General features: G+C 41.6%; 1 protein-coding gene across 1 annotated transcript; it reads left to right on the top strand.

Moving 5' to 3' along the window:
• The first annotated feature begins 1,790 nt into the window (after window positions 1-1,790).
• CAVIN2 (caveolae associated protein 2) lies at window positions 1,791-15,407 on the top strand. The gene is made up of 2 exons (XM_001502303.6): window positions 1,791-2,949; window positions 13,029-15,407. The coding sequence occupies exons 1-2, from the start codon at window positions 2,467-2,469 to the stop codon at window positions 13,821-13,823; spliced, it is 1,278 nt and encodes a 425-aa protein (XP_001502353.4). The 5' UTR covers window positions 1,791-2,466; the 3' UTR covers window positions 13,824-15,407.
• Window positions 15,408-17,328: the final 1,921 nt, after the last annotated feature.

The raw sequence follows: 17,328 nt of genomic DNA, 5'->3' as shown, positions 1-17,328 counted from the left end.
AGCCCCTGGAGGCTGAAAGAGCCAGAAAGAGAAATCCCAGCATTCTGGTCTTCCCAGCTAAGGAGTCAGACATGTGACTGAAACCATCTCGAATTCCATTACAGCTGCCTAGCAGAGATGACCCATTCCAGCTGAGCCCTGCCTAGCCAATCACAGAATCACAAGTAAATAAAACTCATGATTGTTGTTGGTTTCAGCCACTGAATTTCAGGCTAGTTTGTTACTCAGCAATAGATAACTGATATAATATGTTACTTGTGTTATTCAAAATTAATTTTTAAAAATAAATAAGCGCAGGCGCAAACCTTTCCTCCTGTTTAACAACTAGCCTCTCTCCTTTTCCCACCTCACCCCCATGCCTTCAATGCCTCTATTCATCTAACTGATTATAGAATATCCAACAATGCCATGCAAAGTCAGCGCAAATCAATGCAAAATCAGGGCAAAGTGATTATAACAAATCTTTCAAAATATGTGAGAAATCATGAAGTTGATGAAGGTAATGTTAGAGAAGCCCTTGAATCATGGGCAACTCCTCTGACAAATGAGAATCTGCAGCTGGAATAGTTAACATTTGAAGAAGAAAAAATTCACACAGATGACGGCACAAGTGCTTCAAAAGGGAATGATTAGAATGTCAAAATTTAAGAGAGGCTCTTGGAAAGTTGATGAAGCCCCCAAATATTTTTGCAATAATGACCCTCTTTATGATTTGCCCACAGAAGTCAAATGTAAAAGGATATTGTATCACGATACCATATAATTTTGTTAGAAAATTATGCTTCTCAAGATCAACACTTGATTCAACCTTTGTTCTAAAATTTAACACATCATTGACCAACTAAATTTTGTTAGATGTAAGGGAAATTAATTTTACTAATTCTCTTATATTTTCAGATAAAGTCCCAACTTAATCTTTTTAATTTTTTTGTCCCTATTTTTAAAGGACTCACTTTAAGTAGGTTTGGGGGTACCAATTTTCGGAGGAAATTGGGGGCCTCTGTAAATATCTTTAATTGATCCCCCTAACTAGCAGATACGCTCGCTGAGGGTAGCATCTTATCAGGCTTTATTAGTATCCTCTGGATAGTTCATCAGGCATAGAACTAGGCAGATAGTGGAGACTCACGAGTTCAATAAACGTGACAACAAACGACCTGCTGATTGATTGCGTTTCATGCAGCTTTTGCCATTGGAGAATGGCACTTTTCCATTATCAATCCCAGCCCAATATGAGCTGACATTTGTTCTCAAAACTGTTCAGAGAAGGCCTATCACAAATTTCCTGCTGAAAGCACCTTCAAAGGCTGGATACATTTAAAACCAATTCAAGCATGTAAAGTCGTTTTAGGAAATAAGCCCCGCGTCCCAAGGGCTCGGCTGAGGACGGCCAGGTTTTAGAACAGGTGTGCCACTTCACTGAACAGGAATTTGGAAATGTCACACATTAGAAGCACTTCAGAAACTCCAGCTCAACCTGCCCGAGGGTCACGCTTCTGGACACATGTCCATAAACGCCCTAAAGAGATGGGCATTTGAGAAACTCTCAGCACAGATTCAAAATTAGTCAAAACAAGTCAGCATGGTAAGTTCTTAAAGTGACCATGCTTTATTTTTTTGGTTTTTCCTCTTTCAATTTTACTCCTCAAAAGAAACTCTACGTTTAAAAAAAAAAGCGATCATTCAAAAATTTTCCATCTATTACATAATAGTCCATAACAGTATTACACGTTTTAACATCCTTGAAGTTGTCTCTTTCAACTTATCTTGTATCCTCAGTTGCAAGAACTGGGAGGTATTCCTTGTCATCATCAAGGGTACTTCCAGTCCTCTGGAAATTAAAAACTAACAATACAAGCTTGGCTGCAAGGACCCTTTAAATTTGGCCCCTCCCAGTAGGACACCGGCCGGCAGTTCTGCAGCCCATCAGTCAGCTGGAGGGCAAATACAAACAATACTTTCCGTTACAATAACTCGTATCCAGGAAAAAAAACAGGCGCTCTGTTACATCTGTAGCATAGCAGCCAGAGAAAAGTTTACAGGCTTTAGCCAATTGGAGGCTGTGGAGCTGGGCCAAATTAGCATGTTTTTCTCCGCCTCTAGATGAAGTCATGATTGAAATATGGCATTGAACGTACTTTTTTAAGGGAAGAGGAGTAGGAAAGGAAAGCTAAACCTGCCGGAAAGTGCCCTGTGTCGAGGAGAATGCCGTGAGGAAGTGTGTGCATGCTCCTGAACCCTGAGAGCGCCTCAGTTCTGTAACCTTCGCCTCCCACTGGGTGGAGTAGGACTTTTAAGAGCAGCTGGAATGCAGTTCCCCTGATCAGTGTAGCCAGTTGTTGCTTGTCTGAACCTCTGCCAGTCCTAGAGAGCGGTACTCTGAGATCAAACCCGGGGGCCTCGCTGTGTGCCCCTCTCCACAGCCCTTCCCGCCGGAGCAAGGAGAGCGTTCCCACCTGTCCAGCCATGGGGGAGGACGCTACTCAAGCTGAAAAGTTCCAGCTGCGGGCTTCTGACCCGCGGCAGGAGAAGCCAGCCAGCTCCAGCCCGGTACCCTCCTCCACGCCGAGCCCCAGCCTGAACTTGGGGAGCACGGAGGAGGCCCTCCGGGACAACTCGCAGGTGAACGCCGTGACTGTGCTCACGCTCCTGGAAAAGTTGGTGAACATGCTGGATGCCGTGCAGGAAAACCAGCACAAGATGGAGCAGCGGCAGATCAGCCTCGAGGGCTCCGTGAAGGGCATCCAGAACGACCTCACCAAGCTCTCCAAGTACCAGGCCTCCACCAGCAACACGGTGAGCAAGCTGCTGGAGAAGTCCCGCAAGGTCAGCGCTCACACACGCGCTGTCAAGGAACGCATGGAGAGGCAGTGCGCGCAGGTGAAGCGGCTGGAGAACAACCATGCCCAGCTCCTCAGACGCAACCATTTCAAAGTGCTCATCTTCCAGGTGAGTGCTCCCTGCTCCTCCTCCGACCCGGCTGGGACTCCTCAACATTCATGATCTCAGTCGGCCTGGCTCTCGCAGCAATTTGTACATCTGTCCTGCCTGTCAGGGATCACACACACAAAGCATTGTCCCTGTCTGCCTTCAGCAGGCGAACGTGAATGAAATCTGCACCCAGGGGTGGGCATTGCCCAGGTCTCAGCAGCCTAAACCCAAGGCAGATGCCCCAGGGGTGAGTAGGCCGGGATCATCTGTCAGGAAGCACCCGAGTGCACTGCACACAGACTGGGAAGGTCAGCAGGTGCGTGCACCCTAGTCAAATTCATTTGTCTCTTTGCATTATGAACGTGGGACTCCGGCTGCAGCTGTTAGCTGGACAGGGCAAATTAACTCAGTGGCGGTTTCTTAATTCTTTGTGGAAATGAGGTAATCATGTGAGTGTTTTTTTTTTAAATTAAGAAGTCAGGCTCATAACTGTTTAAAGCACCCCTTTGCCAAAGGCTACCAACGATGTGGGGACTAACCAAGTCTTGAAGACTGATTCCATTAGAGCTGAACTAGCCTCTTCCTCTTAAGACTCTTCTGGCCAAAGCAATCTTGTTGAGTTCTTTTCTAGCAAATGATGCACTAAAAATACAGAGCGTAACTCTTTACTAACACACTAGATATATTTCTCATTGCTCAGAGAGACTTCAACTGTAAAGTAAAATGAAAGCAGTGTTATCAGTTGTAGTTACAAAGGCTAGCCTTGAGTATTTGCTCCTTGAACGGTTGCCTTAGAATGAAAAGGCCACTTAATTTTTTTAATGTATCAATGATGCAATTAATGTCACCAAAGGCTATTTGGGGACAGGGGGATTGCGTGGGGCTGTTGTTCCCGCCAAGTGGTGGGCAGCCCTGCCTAATGCTGGAAGCCCTTCCGCCCGGTGGAACCCAGCCAGCACAGAGCCCAGGAAGCAATTGCCATCCCTGCCCCAGGGCTGCCTTGTTGTGACCATCTGAATAGGAGAGATTTCAAAGCCATGGAGGGGAGAGGCTATAACCAACTGTTTGATTGTGAAAGGCACACAAGAGAGCCTTCATCTCCCAAGAGAGATTTAGAAATTGGAATTTAAACGGAGGGATCCTTCTTTTTCTAAATGAATCTGCTCTGCCAAGTCAGAACCTAAGCCTCCTTCCCCCATAAAAGGAAAGACTCATCTCGCTGCTTTTCTGTTCTCCCCAAATTGCACTTGATGTTGAAAAGCTTCAGGCAGCTGATGTCCTCCTATACCTTGCAGGCTTTGGCAGCCCGGAAATATTTTGGCTTTTAATGCAAATAGAATAGCTTTTCATGCACCAGATGAGCTGAAAAGAGATGCGTAGCTGGGCCTTTCTTAAGCCATGTAAGATCCTTACTTTATTAGCCTAAAAGATATTAGAAATCTCAGCTCTCAAGGCATTTCTAAATTAAATACTGATCTCCAAACAAAACCAAACATGTACAGACCTGTTTAAATCTGAGTCATCAAAGGAAATTTCCCTTCTTCCAGAATGAATCAGGGAGATTATCTCTTGTCCTATCCCTCCATTAAGGAGGAAAAAAAGAAATATTTATCTAGTAAAGGAAATCACAATTTGTCCGGATCGGGTTTGTTTTGTTTTGCCAGGGATGTTCTGTAGATGCTGGGGGAGGGATGGAGAAGATACGTGACTAAAAATTCAAGAGAACCGTAAAGCTGACATTTAAAAAAACAACCGTTGGGAAACTGAAAGACACATGCTGCTGTTGCAACCCTGCCATGGTCTCCTGGTTTGTCACATTGGATTGACGGGTGTGAAATTGCAGCCAGAAATGGTAGGAATTCTCCATAAAGTGAGTAAAAGCTGAAATGGGTGCTCAAGACCAAGGTGGGAGCTAAGAGAGTCCAAAGCAATGTGTTCAGGCTCCAGTTTGGCCCTCTTAGCAAACAGCCCCCAGGGACACTTTTTTTGAACAGCCATTTAGGAGGCAAGGAACTAGAGGCAGGGAACTGGACCTTTCTTAAGCCGTGTAAGATTCTTTATTAACCTAAGTGATGTTAGAAATCTCAACTCTCAAGGCATTCTAGATGATCATTTTGAAAAAACAAATACAAGGGCAGTCCCTCTGTTGAAAGGTTGCTCTTTCTCTTGATCTTTCTTAAAGTAAAGGTTTCTAGGGTAGTAATTAGGCCAATGGATGAAATAATAACTTGTGGTAGAGAATGGTCCAATATAGGGGTTGAGAAGATAAATTGTGTCATATAGACAGTGGTTCAAATCCTAGTTTCACCACTTGCCAACTGTGTAATCTTGTGCACATTTTTTAGCTTCTCCAAGCTTCTGTTTCCTCATCTATTCACTGAGAATATTAATAAGAGAAAAAAATTTTGACTTGTTAATAAGTCCACATACTCTGCTAAGCATCTTTCTATGCATTATCTCATTTGCCCCTGTAGGGGGTGAGGAATTCCCCCCCTTCCCCTCTTGGTTCTTATGGCTGGTCGAATAATTAAAAAGACACAAGGCAGGTTAACAGGAGAAAATTAAATTTAATACATCTGCATGGGAAATTCACATAAGCATGAAAAATTCCAGGACAGTCAGGCAAATGAGGTATAGATATCCTTCTGGACTAAGGGAAAGGACATAGAGGTGTAGGGCTCCAAAGGGAAAGAAGACAGTTTACAGGGAGATGAAGAGAGTTAATGTTTGGTAACCAAATATCTAGACACAATGGGACCCAGAGAGAACTTTGATCAAAGGGGTCTCCTCCCTGTCCACCACACCTAGTTCATATTGTACTAGAGTTATCTATGGTGATCGCTCCTCCTGAAACAGGCCTTCTGTCTTAAATTCTTTTAGACAGTTTGGGCGAAGGTCAAAGTTTCTCCTTGAGTCTTTGGTTCTTAAAAATAATCAACCCAAAATAATCCTCAAGCCAAAGAGACACATTTCGGGGTGGCAAATTCTGCTCTCTACATCCCTAATTTACAGATGAGGATGCTGAGCTTCACAGATGTTTATATCTCATCTAAAGCTATTTACTAAGCAAGCGGTGAAGCTGGGATATGAACTTACATTGATTCCAAAGTGTGTACTCTTAAACGTTAATGCTGCCTCCCTCATATCTCTCTCATAGGGTGAGGAATAAATGGAATAACGTATTTAAAATGGCTGGTGACTAGCATGGTGTCAGAACTCAAGGACTAGAAGCTCTTCCTGGGTGGATCTGAAATGCATTTGCATGGAAAGGAAGCTGGACTTTTGCTTGTTAGAAATAGGGCTCTTGAGTAAAAGCTGACCCCACCGTACCCAGGATCTTAAAACAGCTTTGCTTATGCTATTTTAGTTGGGATTTATTAAAAGCTAAATACACACACACAAACACACACTCTGCCACACTCCCACTCCCCCACTCCCTGCCATACATTGCACGACAACTACCATGTTGAAATTAGTTTTATGTCACCACCGCTCCATGAAAGCAAAGGCGCCTGCCCAAAGGGCCCACCCTAAATAGACCCTTCTAGTAGCAGTGCAGTCTTCACAGCGTGGCAGAGGTTGGATGTTTCCTAGACCTGCCGAGAATGAGGAGGGCAGATAATGTATCAGGCACCTTAGCTTTTTGTCTTTAAGTAATTTGTCATTTCAGTCCGCATGAACCCTATGCTAGACTTTCCCTTACTAAATCCATTGGTTTTCTAGTTTAAGACAAAAAAATTAATGTGAAAATATAAGAAGAAAGTGAGGAGAGAAAGTCTGTCCCCTGACTTGAACGTATTTCGTACTGTTGTGTTTCAAAGATTACATTTCCGGTTTGAAAAGTCCTGTTGTGGTCTCAAATCTGCAGGTGCCTCTTGTTTGGTTGATTGGTTGGTTGCCTCACACGTTAGCATTTTCTAAAATTCCAGGCTTTGTCCTATTCAAAACATGTCGTTTATTTACTTAAATCTGTGCTGAACTTACAACATTGTTGGAGCTGTGAAGCCTCTCATGCCTTAGTGATTACTTCAAATTATAACTAGTAGCATCTAAAACTGGAGGAAAGTCAGCTCCCTTTGAGCAATAAAATAAGTCATAAAATCCTTGTTAACCTTACAGCTTTCTTTTTCACATTTTTTTTGATAATAGCCTAAGATCTATGTTTGAATTCAAAATACTCTGACGGGACTCAGCATAGATGAAATAAGACTCGGAGGGTTGCTGATCAAAAAGCAAACGCTAACGACTAATAAGACAAATTCTTTGCCTGTAATATGGCTATTTTATACCAAAAATAGAATTTGTACAGAAAATCAGTGAATTTACAGTTAAGAGGAAATTTTCTCCCTTGATTGAAGAGATTTGAATTTCACAGGTAACTGGCCCTGAGGGGGGATGCCCACTTCTATCCTCTTAAAGTTCTAGTAACGACTATTTGAAAAAGCAGTTTGGGAATGATTTCAAATCCCGGGAACAAAAGGAGAGTACTCACAGACAGCTTACACTTTCATCCACAGAAAATTGTGAAATTGGGTGAAAAGAGTAGATGTTAGATATTTACTGTGGATACATTTGTGGAGAATCAAGCCTATAAGTGTGCTCAAATATTCATCATTTGGGTTCCTTCGATGAGATCAGAATTTTAGAAAGGCGCAAAAAGTGTAACATTTTCAGACTATTTTAAAATTGAATTTTTTTTAAAAGGCTGTACTTTGTCTATCCAAAGCCACAGCCCTGAAAACTGCTAAATTAGTACAGACTTAGAAGAAATGGGGATGGAGATAATAAAGACACCTTTATATGACAACTCACGATAATTTTATCACATTGACTAACTTGCCCATAATGGGATATTGGTTTTGGTGTGCTACTTATCCAGTGCCCTTTTAGTTTATGAGATAAACAAAATACTAGTTCTTACTGTTATTATTTTCACTTACTGAATGGCAGCACTGCCTCAGGCACTCTGAAGGAATAACTGATTGTTATTGGTATTTCTTCAAAAGAATCATTACTTTCCCTCATACATTAAAAAACTACACGCTTTCTCAAATGCAGCCCATCTAAGTCAATGTTGCCCCTTCTGTGTTTTCTAATCTATATCTGTTTGAATGGAATGCATGAAAAATGTTCTCCAGCACAGCTCAGGTCCTACAGTTTTGATTCTTGCATGAAACAAAACATGTTTGACATCAGGACACTAGGAGATTGCTTCTACAATTTGCTAATTATTTTTCATGGGATTTAGGTTAATATCACAGAATCAAATTTTTTAGAGCTGGAAAGCACCTTCGTAATCATTTAGTTTAACCTCATTTTATATCAAAGAAGCAGAGGCCCTGAGAAACAAAGTGACAGAAACAAAATGAATAGCAATGCATTTTATTAATAATGGAAATTATAGAGCTGAATTCTGAAATGAGGAAAAACAAACACTATAATCCCACTATGGCAAAGTTCATGTTTCCTGGGTTTTTCTTCATCAGCTTTTAAATAATTCAGTGTGATTTCTTTTTTGTTTTGTTTGTTTTGGGGTTTTTTGTGTGTAACAAAGAACACCTAACCAGTGTGATCTTAAAAAAGAATTGAACCCTTGATAACACTGAAAAATAATGAAACTTTTAAATTCTGCAGAATGTGAAGGACTGCTCAGGGATTATAACTAATGCATTTTATTCTTATGACTTGCTGATTCCACCGACAACTGCCTTAGGGTGTAGTTCTAATCAATGGCTTTATCCACTTGGCAATCTATACCTCAGAAACACAGATCGGAAAAAACCATCAATGTGTAAAAGAGACCTGTAAATCAGAATGTCAGGTGGGCACAGTTCCATTTTAATAACTAGTATTTAGAAATTATTGGATAAAACATTTCATGGACGCAAATTTATGGTCCTCATACCCCTCCAGGATGCCACCACATCCCTGTGGGAATATGATGGCCTTTGTTATTTTCTTCTAACAATGGGGATGGTAAATTGGTGACAGGAGAGCAAACTGCTGGCTTCTCTCTCCTCATTCAAGCTTTTAAATGACTTACTGTAGGCTTCCTTTTCTAACGTTAGTCATAGGGTCTCCTCTTTTAAAGTGTGCACATCTATATATGTGCAAAGGAAATTTGCTTCCGTGGGCTCCAGCCCAAGAAGTCCCCAGCATGTTGGCAAGTTTCTCTGTGTTGATATCTACATGCACGCCTGGGACTATTAGTTCACAAGAATCCATATAAACAGCAAACAAGCTAAAGTGCAAGGAAAAATGCCACTTCTCAAGAGTTCTTTCCATTCTTTTTCTTTTACGCTGCAAACATATCATTCATATATGTTTGAAGTGTGCTGTTTAATTCTCCCTTCCTTTGAAAAATTCCTAAGGGTCCTTGTGAAAGGTCAGAACCAAGAGCAGCTGCCGTCAGTGGAGGCTGAGTACCTTTTTGAAAACAAATCTGTAGGGCAAACAGTCAGCTGCTGCTGGGGGCCCCTGTCGTGCAGAACTACCCACGGAAGCAAGGCTACTCACAAGGGATTCTTAATGCCGTGTTACGGAATCATGCTCCTAAGCAGATATATGGGGAACCAGCAGAGCTAAGGAGGTGACAGAATTGAGGACGTACATTAGAGGCTCTTCCCCCTTGAAAGAGCCATCAATCTTGGAATCTGTAAGAGAAAGCCGATTAAAACATTGCGAAAGAAGGCTGAAGGCAGAAGTGTCCCCTCACCAGTAGACAGGTGAAATATCAGGCATTTCTGTGAGGTGTGTGTGAGAGGACTGAGCAAGGACACGTGTGCGGGTAAGACTGGGCCCCTGGGAGACAGTGCAGTTACGGAGGATCCACTGTCTGAAACTCAAGTTGAATTTTCACCATCATAACCGTTACTTCACAGTCAAATACCAGGCATATCTTTTACTAAAGAATAGAGATTTTGAAAAGTGTCGGTATTTTCTGCTTCTAAACAATCGTTATGGAAAGTAAGACCGACATGTGCTTGAACATTCACAAATTTCTGTGTGAAAGGAAAGGGCTTACCTCCAGAGTGGATGCCATAAGAAGCCACAAAATAAACACTGTCCAGTAGACAGAACACAAAATATTGCTGGAGTAATTAAAATGACAGCAGAAGCATAGCAGTTAGCCAAGAAGACACATCTTACTTGTTTCCAGTTGCATAAAGACACATCCAACTCATTCTGGATTATGTCTCTTCCCACTGGGTTTATTTTCATAGTTGGCATCAAAGAACTCTTGTGTAAATTTCTGTGGCTTTGTACAAGAGTTTACTTGGGTTTCCCACCTTCCCTTGACTGAGCTCCTACATGTAGTGTGTATCTACCACCGATCACTTCTGACTCACCTGAGAATGCACTTTCCTCAACCTGTCAAGGACACATGACGGGAGACACAAGAGTCTAAGACTCGGTAGTAACTATGCTTTTTTTAATAATAAAATTTTCATTTAAGAAAAAAATGCAATAGCATTAGTTTAATTCTTTTACAAGTACAATTAATATGTCTACTTTTTGTCAAGGTTGAAGAAAGGGGAGTTATCAGGGTAATTCTTTGATTACCCTGAGGGATTATACTATACGAAACCTCTTCTCTAGTAACCAAGGCTTATGTTTACACTCCTCCGCCTGAATGTATGCCTTCTTCACTGAGGACTTTTAATAACATTTCACTGAGCTCTTGGTTTCTTCCTTTTCTGTAGGCAACTCCTGCCAAATCTTCCCAACCCTCTCATCAAACCACAGAAGTAATTTTCTTTCTGGACTAAGCATCAGAGCCCTAGCTATTTCTGCTGTCTGCCCCTCTTTCAGTAATACTCATCCACTGAGAATCAAATCCTTTCTTTAAAATGTGCATATTAGGCCTTAGGATCTTCTCATTTCCCAGTGGCAGCAGCAGTCAGCAAACTTCCTTCTAGACACAGAGTTAAACCCATTCTTTTGTAGCCCTCAGGCCTGCCCAATGGAGGGGCAGTCTCCACCCCAGCCACCTCAGGGCTGTCTTGGAAAGCCATCTTACCCAACATGCATTCATTTAACAAACAGCTGTTGAACTGCCAGGAACCATGCTAGCCACTGGGACGTAGCAGTGAACAAGAGATAAAAGTCCAGACCCTAGGGGGACCACAGGCCAAGGAAATGAAGGCAAGTTGAACCTTGAAACACAGGAAAGTTGCTCTTGGTAAGAGTCCATGTCATAAATGACTGTGGGAATCCCATACTCCTTTCAATTTTTTCCTTTGTCTTCTACCCTATGTTCCTGACACTTTCTTTGACATTCTAAATGGGAGGGTACAAAGAGAGCTTTGGGAAACAGAATCTATGATTTCTTCACTCCACCAAGGATTCTATTTAACCAGATGTTCTGCTTTTTACCACTACCCAAGACTTTATCCTTTGTTTCTAACCAATTTATGGAAAGGACTCTGGTGTGAGTACATGTGTGTGATGGGGAGACACAGCTGTATCTTTTCATTCGGTGCTTAGCAAGGAGAGGGATTTTTAAGTTTCTCCATATCAAAATGGTCGATTTTGTCTTTGTAGTAGATATATGCAGGCACACTTTGAGAGTATGTTTTTGATCATAACCTCAATTTTATTGACTTTTAGTTAATCAAAATTGCAAAACGAGAAGAGAAGTTCTTCCCATTAACATGAACTTTGCATAAAATTTAGATCCCAGATAGACTTTTATATTCACTAAATCCAGTTATTTTTCAAACTGGAAGTTCACTGGGCTGTCCACAGTGTAATCAGGTGACATTGAGGCTCCGGCTGAAGCCTGGGTGGCAGTGGGCTCTGGAACCTGGCCCACCTCAGCATTCTTGCAGCACCCTAGCGCCCCTGGGAGTGGAGCTTGAAAGCTGTTAATCTAGGTCAAATCCTCTTGTTCATATTTGGAAGAAACTGAGACCCAAGGAGATTAAGTTATTTGCTGAAAGCCATACAGCCACTTAGCAGTACAGCCAGGACGGAGACTCCGGCCTCCTGTCACACATTCTTTCTACTGGGCCATTTCCTTCAATGAAAACGTGAAGGCACCTTCCTGGCTGGCTCTCATTTTCCAATATTCAAAGAAAAGTATAAAAATCAAAGGGATCCCTCTGTTGCATGACGCAAGTCTGTCTGAATTCAGATCTTCTGGCTCAGCAATTCTGGAGAACCGTCTCCTTCCACTCGGGAGGCAAGTTCTCAGACTGTGCGTCCTGAGATGTGGCGAGGAGCAGATCCTTGCCTTGTGCCTAGAAGCTGGAGGCAGAGGTGTGCTGGGAATAGTGAGGGGCAGGGGCAGGTTCCTGAGCTTCTCCCCTCACTCTTAGGTCCAGGTTGGGGTGAAGTATTCTTGCCCAAGGAAGCCCTGATTAAGTATAGGGGCTACATAAGCTATGCCTGGCAGCATTATTCCCCCTAACTACTCTAAAAGTGGCTATAGTACCACCTCCCCTTATTAACGCCCACAAAGGATATACTAAACCACAAGGCTTTGTGATTGGGTCCCCAGTAAGGCTGGCCCTTGCTTCTCTTACTCTAAAATTACTATGTCAGTAAAATTATTGTGCACTTTTGACCAGATACCAAGGTTGACCACACTTTTACTTCTGACTTCTAGTTGGGGAGGGAACCTGATCAGGGCTTTGCCTGGTGTCTGACACTTGAGGACTTCCCAGTTCTCTCCCCTGCCCCCACCTTTTATCTTCCAACTTGACTACCAGGCTCTCTTGCAGTGGGATTTTGGCAGGAACCGAGCTGGAGGGAAGGAGAGAGAGGGCCTGTGGGTTCACAGTAACTTACTTTAGCTCCTTTATCTAGGCAGCTTCCTGGTTTATCTGAACCACAGCCCACTTCCCCCCCTTCCTGTCACTGATAGAGCCCTTGCCAGATGCCCTCATAATATTCCCAATAGGCAGCCCTTGCTTTATCCAGCCTAGGGGGAATGACTTGACCAGTTTAGCATTAACTCTTCACATTCTAGAAAACTGAAGAGACAAACATTTGCTTTCTATCATGCCAAAAACACACACACCCAAATTACAGCAGTGCAAGACTATTTGTGAAATGTGTTATTAACACGAAATCTACATTGTCCGTCTTTTCAGGAAGCAAATGAGATCCCTGCCAGCGTGTTTATGAAAGAGCCAGTTTCCAGCTCAGCGGAAGCGAAGGAGGAGCCTGCTGATGAAAACAAGTCCCTGGAGGAAACCTTGCACACGGTGGACCTCTCATCGGAGGATGAATTGCCCCACGATGAGGAGGCCCTGGAAGACAGCACAGAGGAAAAAATGGAAGAAAGCAGAGCAGAGAAAATAAAAAGATCCGGCCTCCGGAAAGTGGATAGCCTCAAGAAGGCATTTTCTCGCCAGAACATCGAGAAAAAGATGAACCAGCTGGGGACAAAGATCGTATCTGTAGAGAGAAGAGAGAAGATTAAGAAATCTCTCACTTCCAATCACCAGAAAATATCCTCAGGGAAAAGCTCCCCCTTCAAGGTCTCTCCCCTCACTTTCGGTCGAAAGAAAGTCCGAGAGGGAGAAAGCCCAGCAGAAAATGAGACCAAGTCAGAAGAGTTGCCTAGCAGTGACCAGATGCTAAATGACCACGAGGAGAGCTCGTTTGCGGAGGGTGCTTCAGAGGCGTCCCTCAACGGTGCCCTGGTGGAAGGGCAGAGTGCCGAGGGGGATGCTGCGAGGGCGGCCTCGAGAGGGAGTAACACGCCCCTGGACAGCAACGTCGACTTGACTATTGTGGAAGACGACGAAGAAGAGTCGGTGGCCTTGGAACAGGCACAGAAGGTGCGCTATGAGGGAGGCTACGTGCTAGCCTCCGAGGAGGCAGAGCAGTCGGATGAGGAGCGGGTGCAGCCGGCTGTGCTGCAGGTGGACCAGACGGCCTGAGCGCCCAGCCTGCCGCGCCCACATGGGCTTCCGGCAGGTGGGCAGCCGGCCCGAGAAACGGAGGCCCGCTCGCTCGGTGCTGTTGCCCAGGAGGTGACGGATCACTACCGAGAGCTGCACGCTCGTGACCACGATCTACGATGAAGGCAACCTGCCAGGGGCGCCATTGCTAATTTGTCCTTAGGTCTTTTTCTGTAGAATTTCTCCAAGATTGCCCGGAAGAAGAAATAGAGCAGTTGAGAAACACTGGTCGATTTGACTTAATAAGAAAAACCAGAGGCTACTTAAGATACTAGTCAAGAAATATGATTCATTTTTTATCATTCCATAGGCTTGCTGAATAGCGTACCAGTAATATATTGAATTTCCACAGAACTCTGAGAATCTAATTAGTCTTCTTCAAGTGTGTGATATATAACATACATATGTATTTAAGCTAAAGACATAACTACTTTATATTTTAAGAAAACACTTTTTTTAAAAGGTAGAAGATAAAGTTTAGTTGGATATTCACTTAACAGAAACCATTGTTTCTTTGAAAATGAAGGAAAAATTGAAAGACGATACTATTCAGCTAATGAAGTAAGATATGTAGAAAAGTTTGGACTATTAGAAAAAGAGAATTAAGAGGGAGAAGTTGGAGAATAAGAGAAACAAAGAATGCCAAAGAGAGTGAAGACAGAGGAAAAAGTATGTGCTTAGAAGTAAAATATTTACAATAGTGGTTCAAGTCTAACAATACTAAAGTTCATATATCCGGGAATAATATGTTATAGCTTCATAATATTTTTATTTTCTAATATTTTCAAATGATATAAAAACATTTTACTATGTTAAAGCTGCGTTTTTTCTTAATAAATAAAAGAGATGAAAAATATTTCTCTAAGGAAGTTCAAAAGGATGTTGTCTCTTTAATATTGGAATGAACATAAATCTTCAAAATTAGTTAATACATACTGGCTTTTGTAGAAAGTTGGATTATACTATTCTTTAATGTAATGGTTTCCAAATTTGAATTAATGCTTACACTCCAAATGATGTAATGTAGGTTATAAGATGTTAAAAATCAACAGGTTTGGGAAGGATTCTGTTTTTCCCTTTTTGTACGTAATGGTAATTTTATTCCAGGTCATATTTTATTTATCTATTAATTTCACGGAATATGAATATGTTCTTAAAGCATGCTAGTGTTTATGTAAAAGTACACATTTATTTAGATAGGGTAATTTTTACTAACATTCTACTAAAATTTTGTTTTATCTACTTTAAATTACAGAATGCTAATGTTTTGAGAAAACTATTAAATTATAGTTTAAGGACAGTTATACCAGGGAGCTAATTCCCAACCTTCAGTATGTAGCACTCACTGTAAGCAACCTTACAAATAGAGGTAGTCTAAGACAGTAGTCACAAACTAGGCCTTGTCTGGTAAAAGGGATAGAATTAACAAATGTATTGATGGCGTAACCTCTACAGCTATGTCCTTATTTTGTGATAATGTACCCCGAATATTAGATTGTCGAACTAACAATGGCTGTGTTAAAGAAGACTAAATAAACCAAAAAATAAAAAAGTATATAACAATGTCAGTTTTTTGGCAGAGCAATTTGAGAACAAGCAGAAAGAATTGATTTTCAAACCAGCCTCCAAATGTAGCTGAAATGTTGATTGTTTCAGTCTTGATTTCCCCTATTAACTCTGCTTTCTTTTTTCCCTGGTCTCATTTAAAAATCCAAACCTCATTCTTCAAGTTTAACTTTCTTGACGTCACCTTGCCAGCACTGGAGAGCATCTGAATTTATTGCCGCAGCTGGATGAATTTGATAGTTCCATCTGCATTTATATTGTTGGCTACCAGACCTTATAATACCTTAAATTGCCCTGCAAACATGAATGCGTTGAATTGTACATTCAGTTTATTCACACAGATAAACTTTTGTCTTCTGCAGTGCCATACACTTGGTAGAGGACTTCATTTCACTCCGGTCCCTAAACATGCCTGCCGAACCTTAACAAAGTTGCTGTCCGTTCTTACAGCCAAGGAATTGGGCGATCCACAGCTAATGTAATGTTTACATTTCCTTTTCAAAAATGCTTATTTCATTCATTCTGTAAACTATCTGCATGTCAGTGAAAAACCAAACTCAGGCATCTTTTTAGATCTCACTGACAATCACATTTCTTCTATGTTCCACATTTGAAGCATTAAAATCCTAAGCAATAAAACAGAATTAGGCCAGATAATTGTTGGAAAACACACTCTGTAGGGATTAGAGAGAGCAGCCGTTGTGGAAATGGAAGCTATTTATTCTGCATTATTGTTGAAATATTTGCATACTGGTGAAGCTGCCAGTCTCCAAATTAGATGTGTCTTCTTCCCACCCATCCAATAAGCCATTCCTAACTTTATGTGCCTGGAGCTCAAGAACTGGATTAGTTTTCCCCCAAAGATTGGTTATACGTTAATAAGCACTGAGATCTGTATCTCAGAAATATAATTCAAAAGTAAGAAGCATCTATTACATGGATCACAAATCTCACAGAAATATAGCAAAGATGTCACTTCTTTTACAAGATTTTATCTTTTTAAATATGTAGACATATTTCACCAGGAATATTTGCCTCTTTCCACTAAGGAGTCTGGTATATGGCTGAATTTCTTTTTATACGTGAAAATGAAAGACCCACACTAAGGCCAGTTCTGCACAAAATAAAGATTTTTCACATTTATTGTATGATGACAGCCCGAAATGTTTATGCTTTTAGCATTGCTCATGCAGAAGATCATGGTTTGGACCTCATGCCTTTCAGTCCACTGCTAGGACACTGGAAGCTCCTTCTACATAGCCAAGCCGCTAGTGTAAGTAAAGGTCATAATGAAAGTCATTTTCTACATTAAGACACTAATGCCCAAGCCCAGTTAATTCTTGCTCGAAAGTTTGTTTATAGCCCGACAACCCAAGTCTAAGTGATTTTTTTATTGGAGATTGGGAGTATGAGGAATTGAGGTACAGACAGCAATCATTATTAACAGTTCCATAGCAACCACAAGTCTTTTCCTAAAAACCTAGACTCTGACACTGCAAAACAAGTTTCAGATGAACTTGGCATTGTGACCTTGTATTCTGCCTGATCTGGGTGTCAAGATAAAGACTTCTGCAGCCAGGAACTCATTCCTAAAGGGAACAGGCAGTAACCGACATTATTAAAGATACATTCTTCTTGTTGTTTTAACCATTGTATTACCCTAGTATTTGAAACACTAAAATTATTTTTAACTCTCTAATCAAATTGCCCAATTAAGAAGCCACACCCTCAGCAAAGCAGCTTGTTGTTCATACATTTAAAGACTTTCCACCGAAAAATCAATTCATTACTCTGAATTATATCACTGAGCTGTGCTTAGTAATCACTTTATAAGCTCTCAGACGGTATAGTATTAACTTCATTTTATTGCTTCTTATACAACATCTCACATACAGTTGCACTTCGTAAATGATTTTGA

Source organism: Equus caballus, chromosome 18, assembly GCF_041296265.1.
Source record: "Equus caballus isolate H_3958 breed thoroughbred chromosome 18, TB-T2T, whole genome shotgun sequence".
Classification (NCBI taxonomy): domain Eukaryota; kingdom Metazoa; phylum Chordata; class Mammalia; order Perissodactyla; family Equidae; genus Equus; species Equus caballus.
Note: the sequence above shows the minus strand (reverse complement) of the source record. Positions and strands in the feature narration are given on the sequence as shown.

Bases quoted from the DNA above. Each gene is read 5' to 3' on its own strand.
- CAVIN2 (XM_001502303.6), top strand. From the start codon at position 2,467: ATGGGGGAGGACGCTACTCAAGCTGAAAAGTTCCAGCTGCGGGCTTCT. The intron at 2,950-13,028 runs GTGAGTGCTCCC...CCGTCTTTTCAG, and splicing joins TCAAAGTGCTCATCTTCCAG to GAAGCAAATGAGATCCCTGC.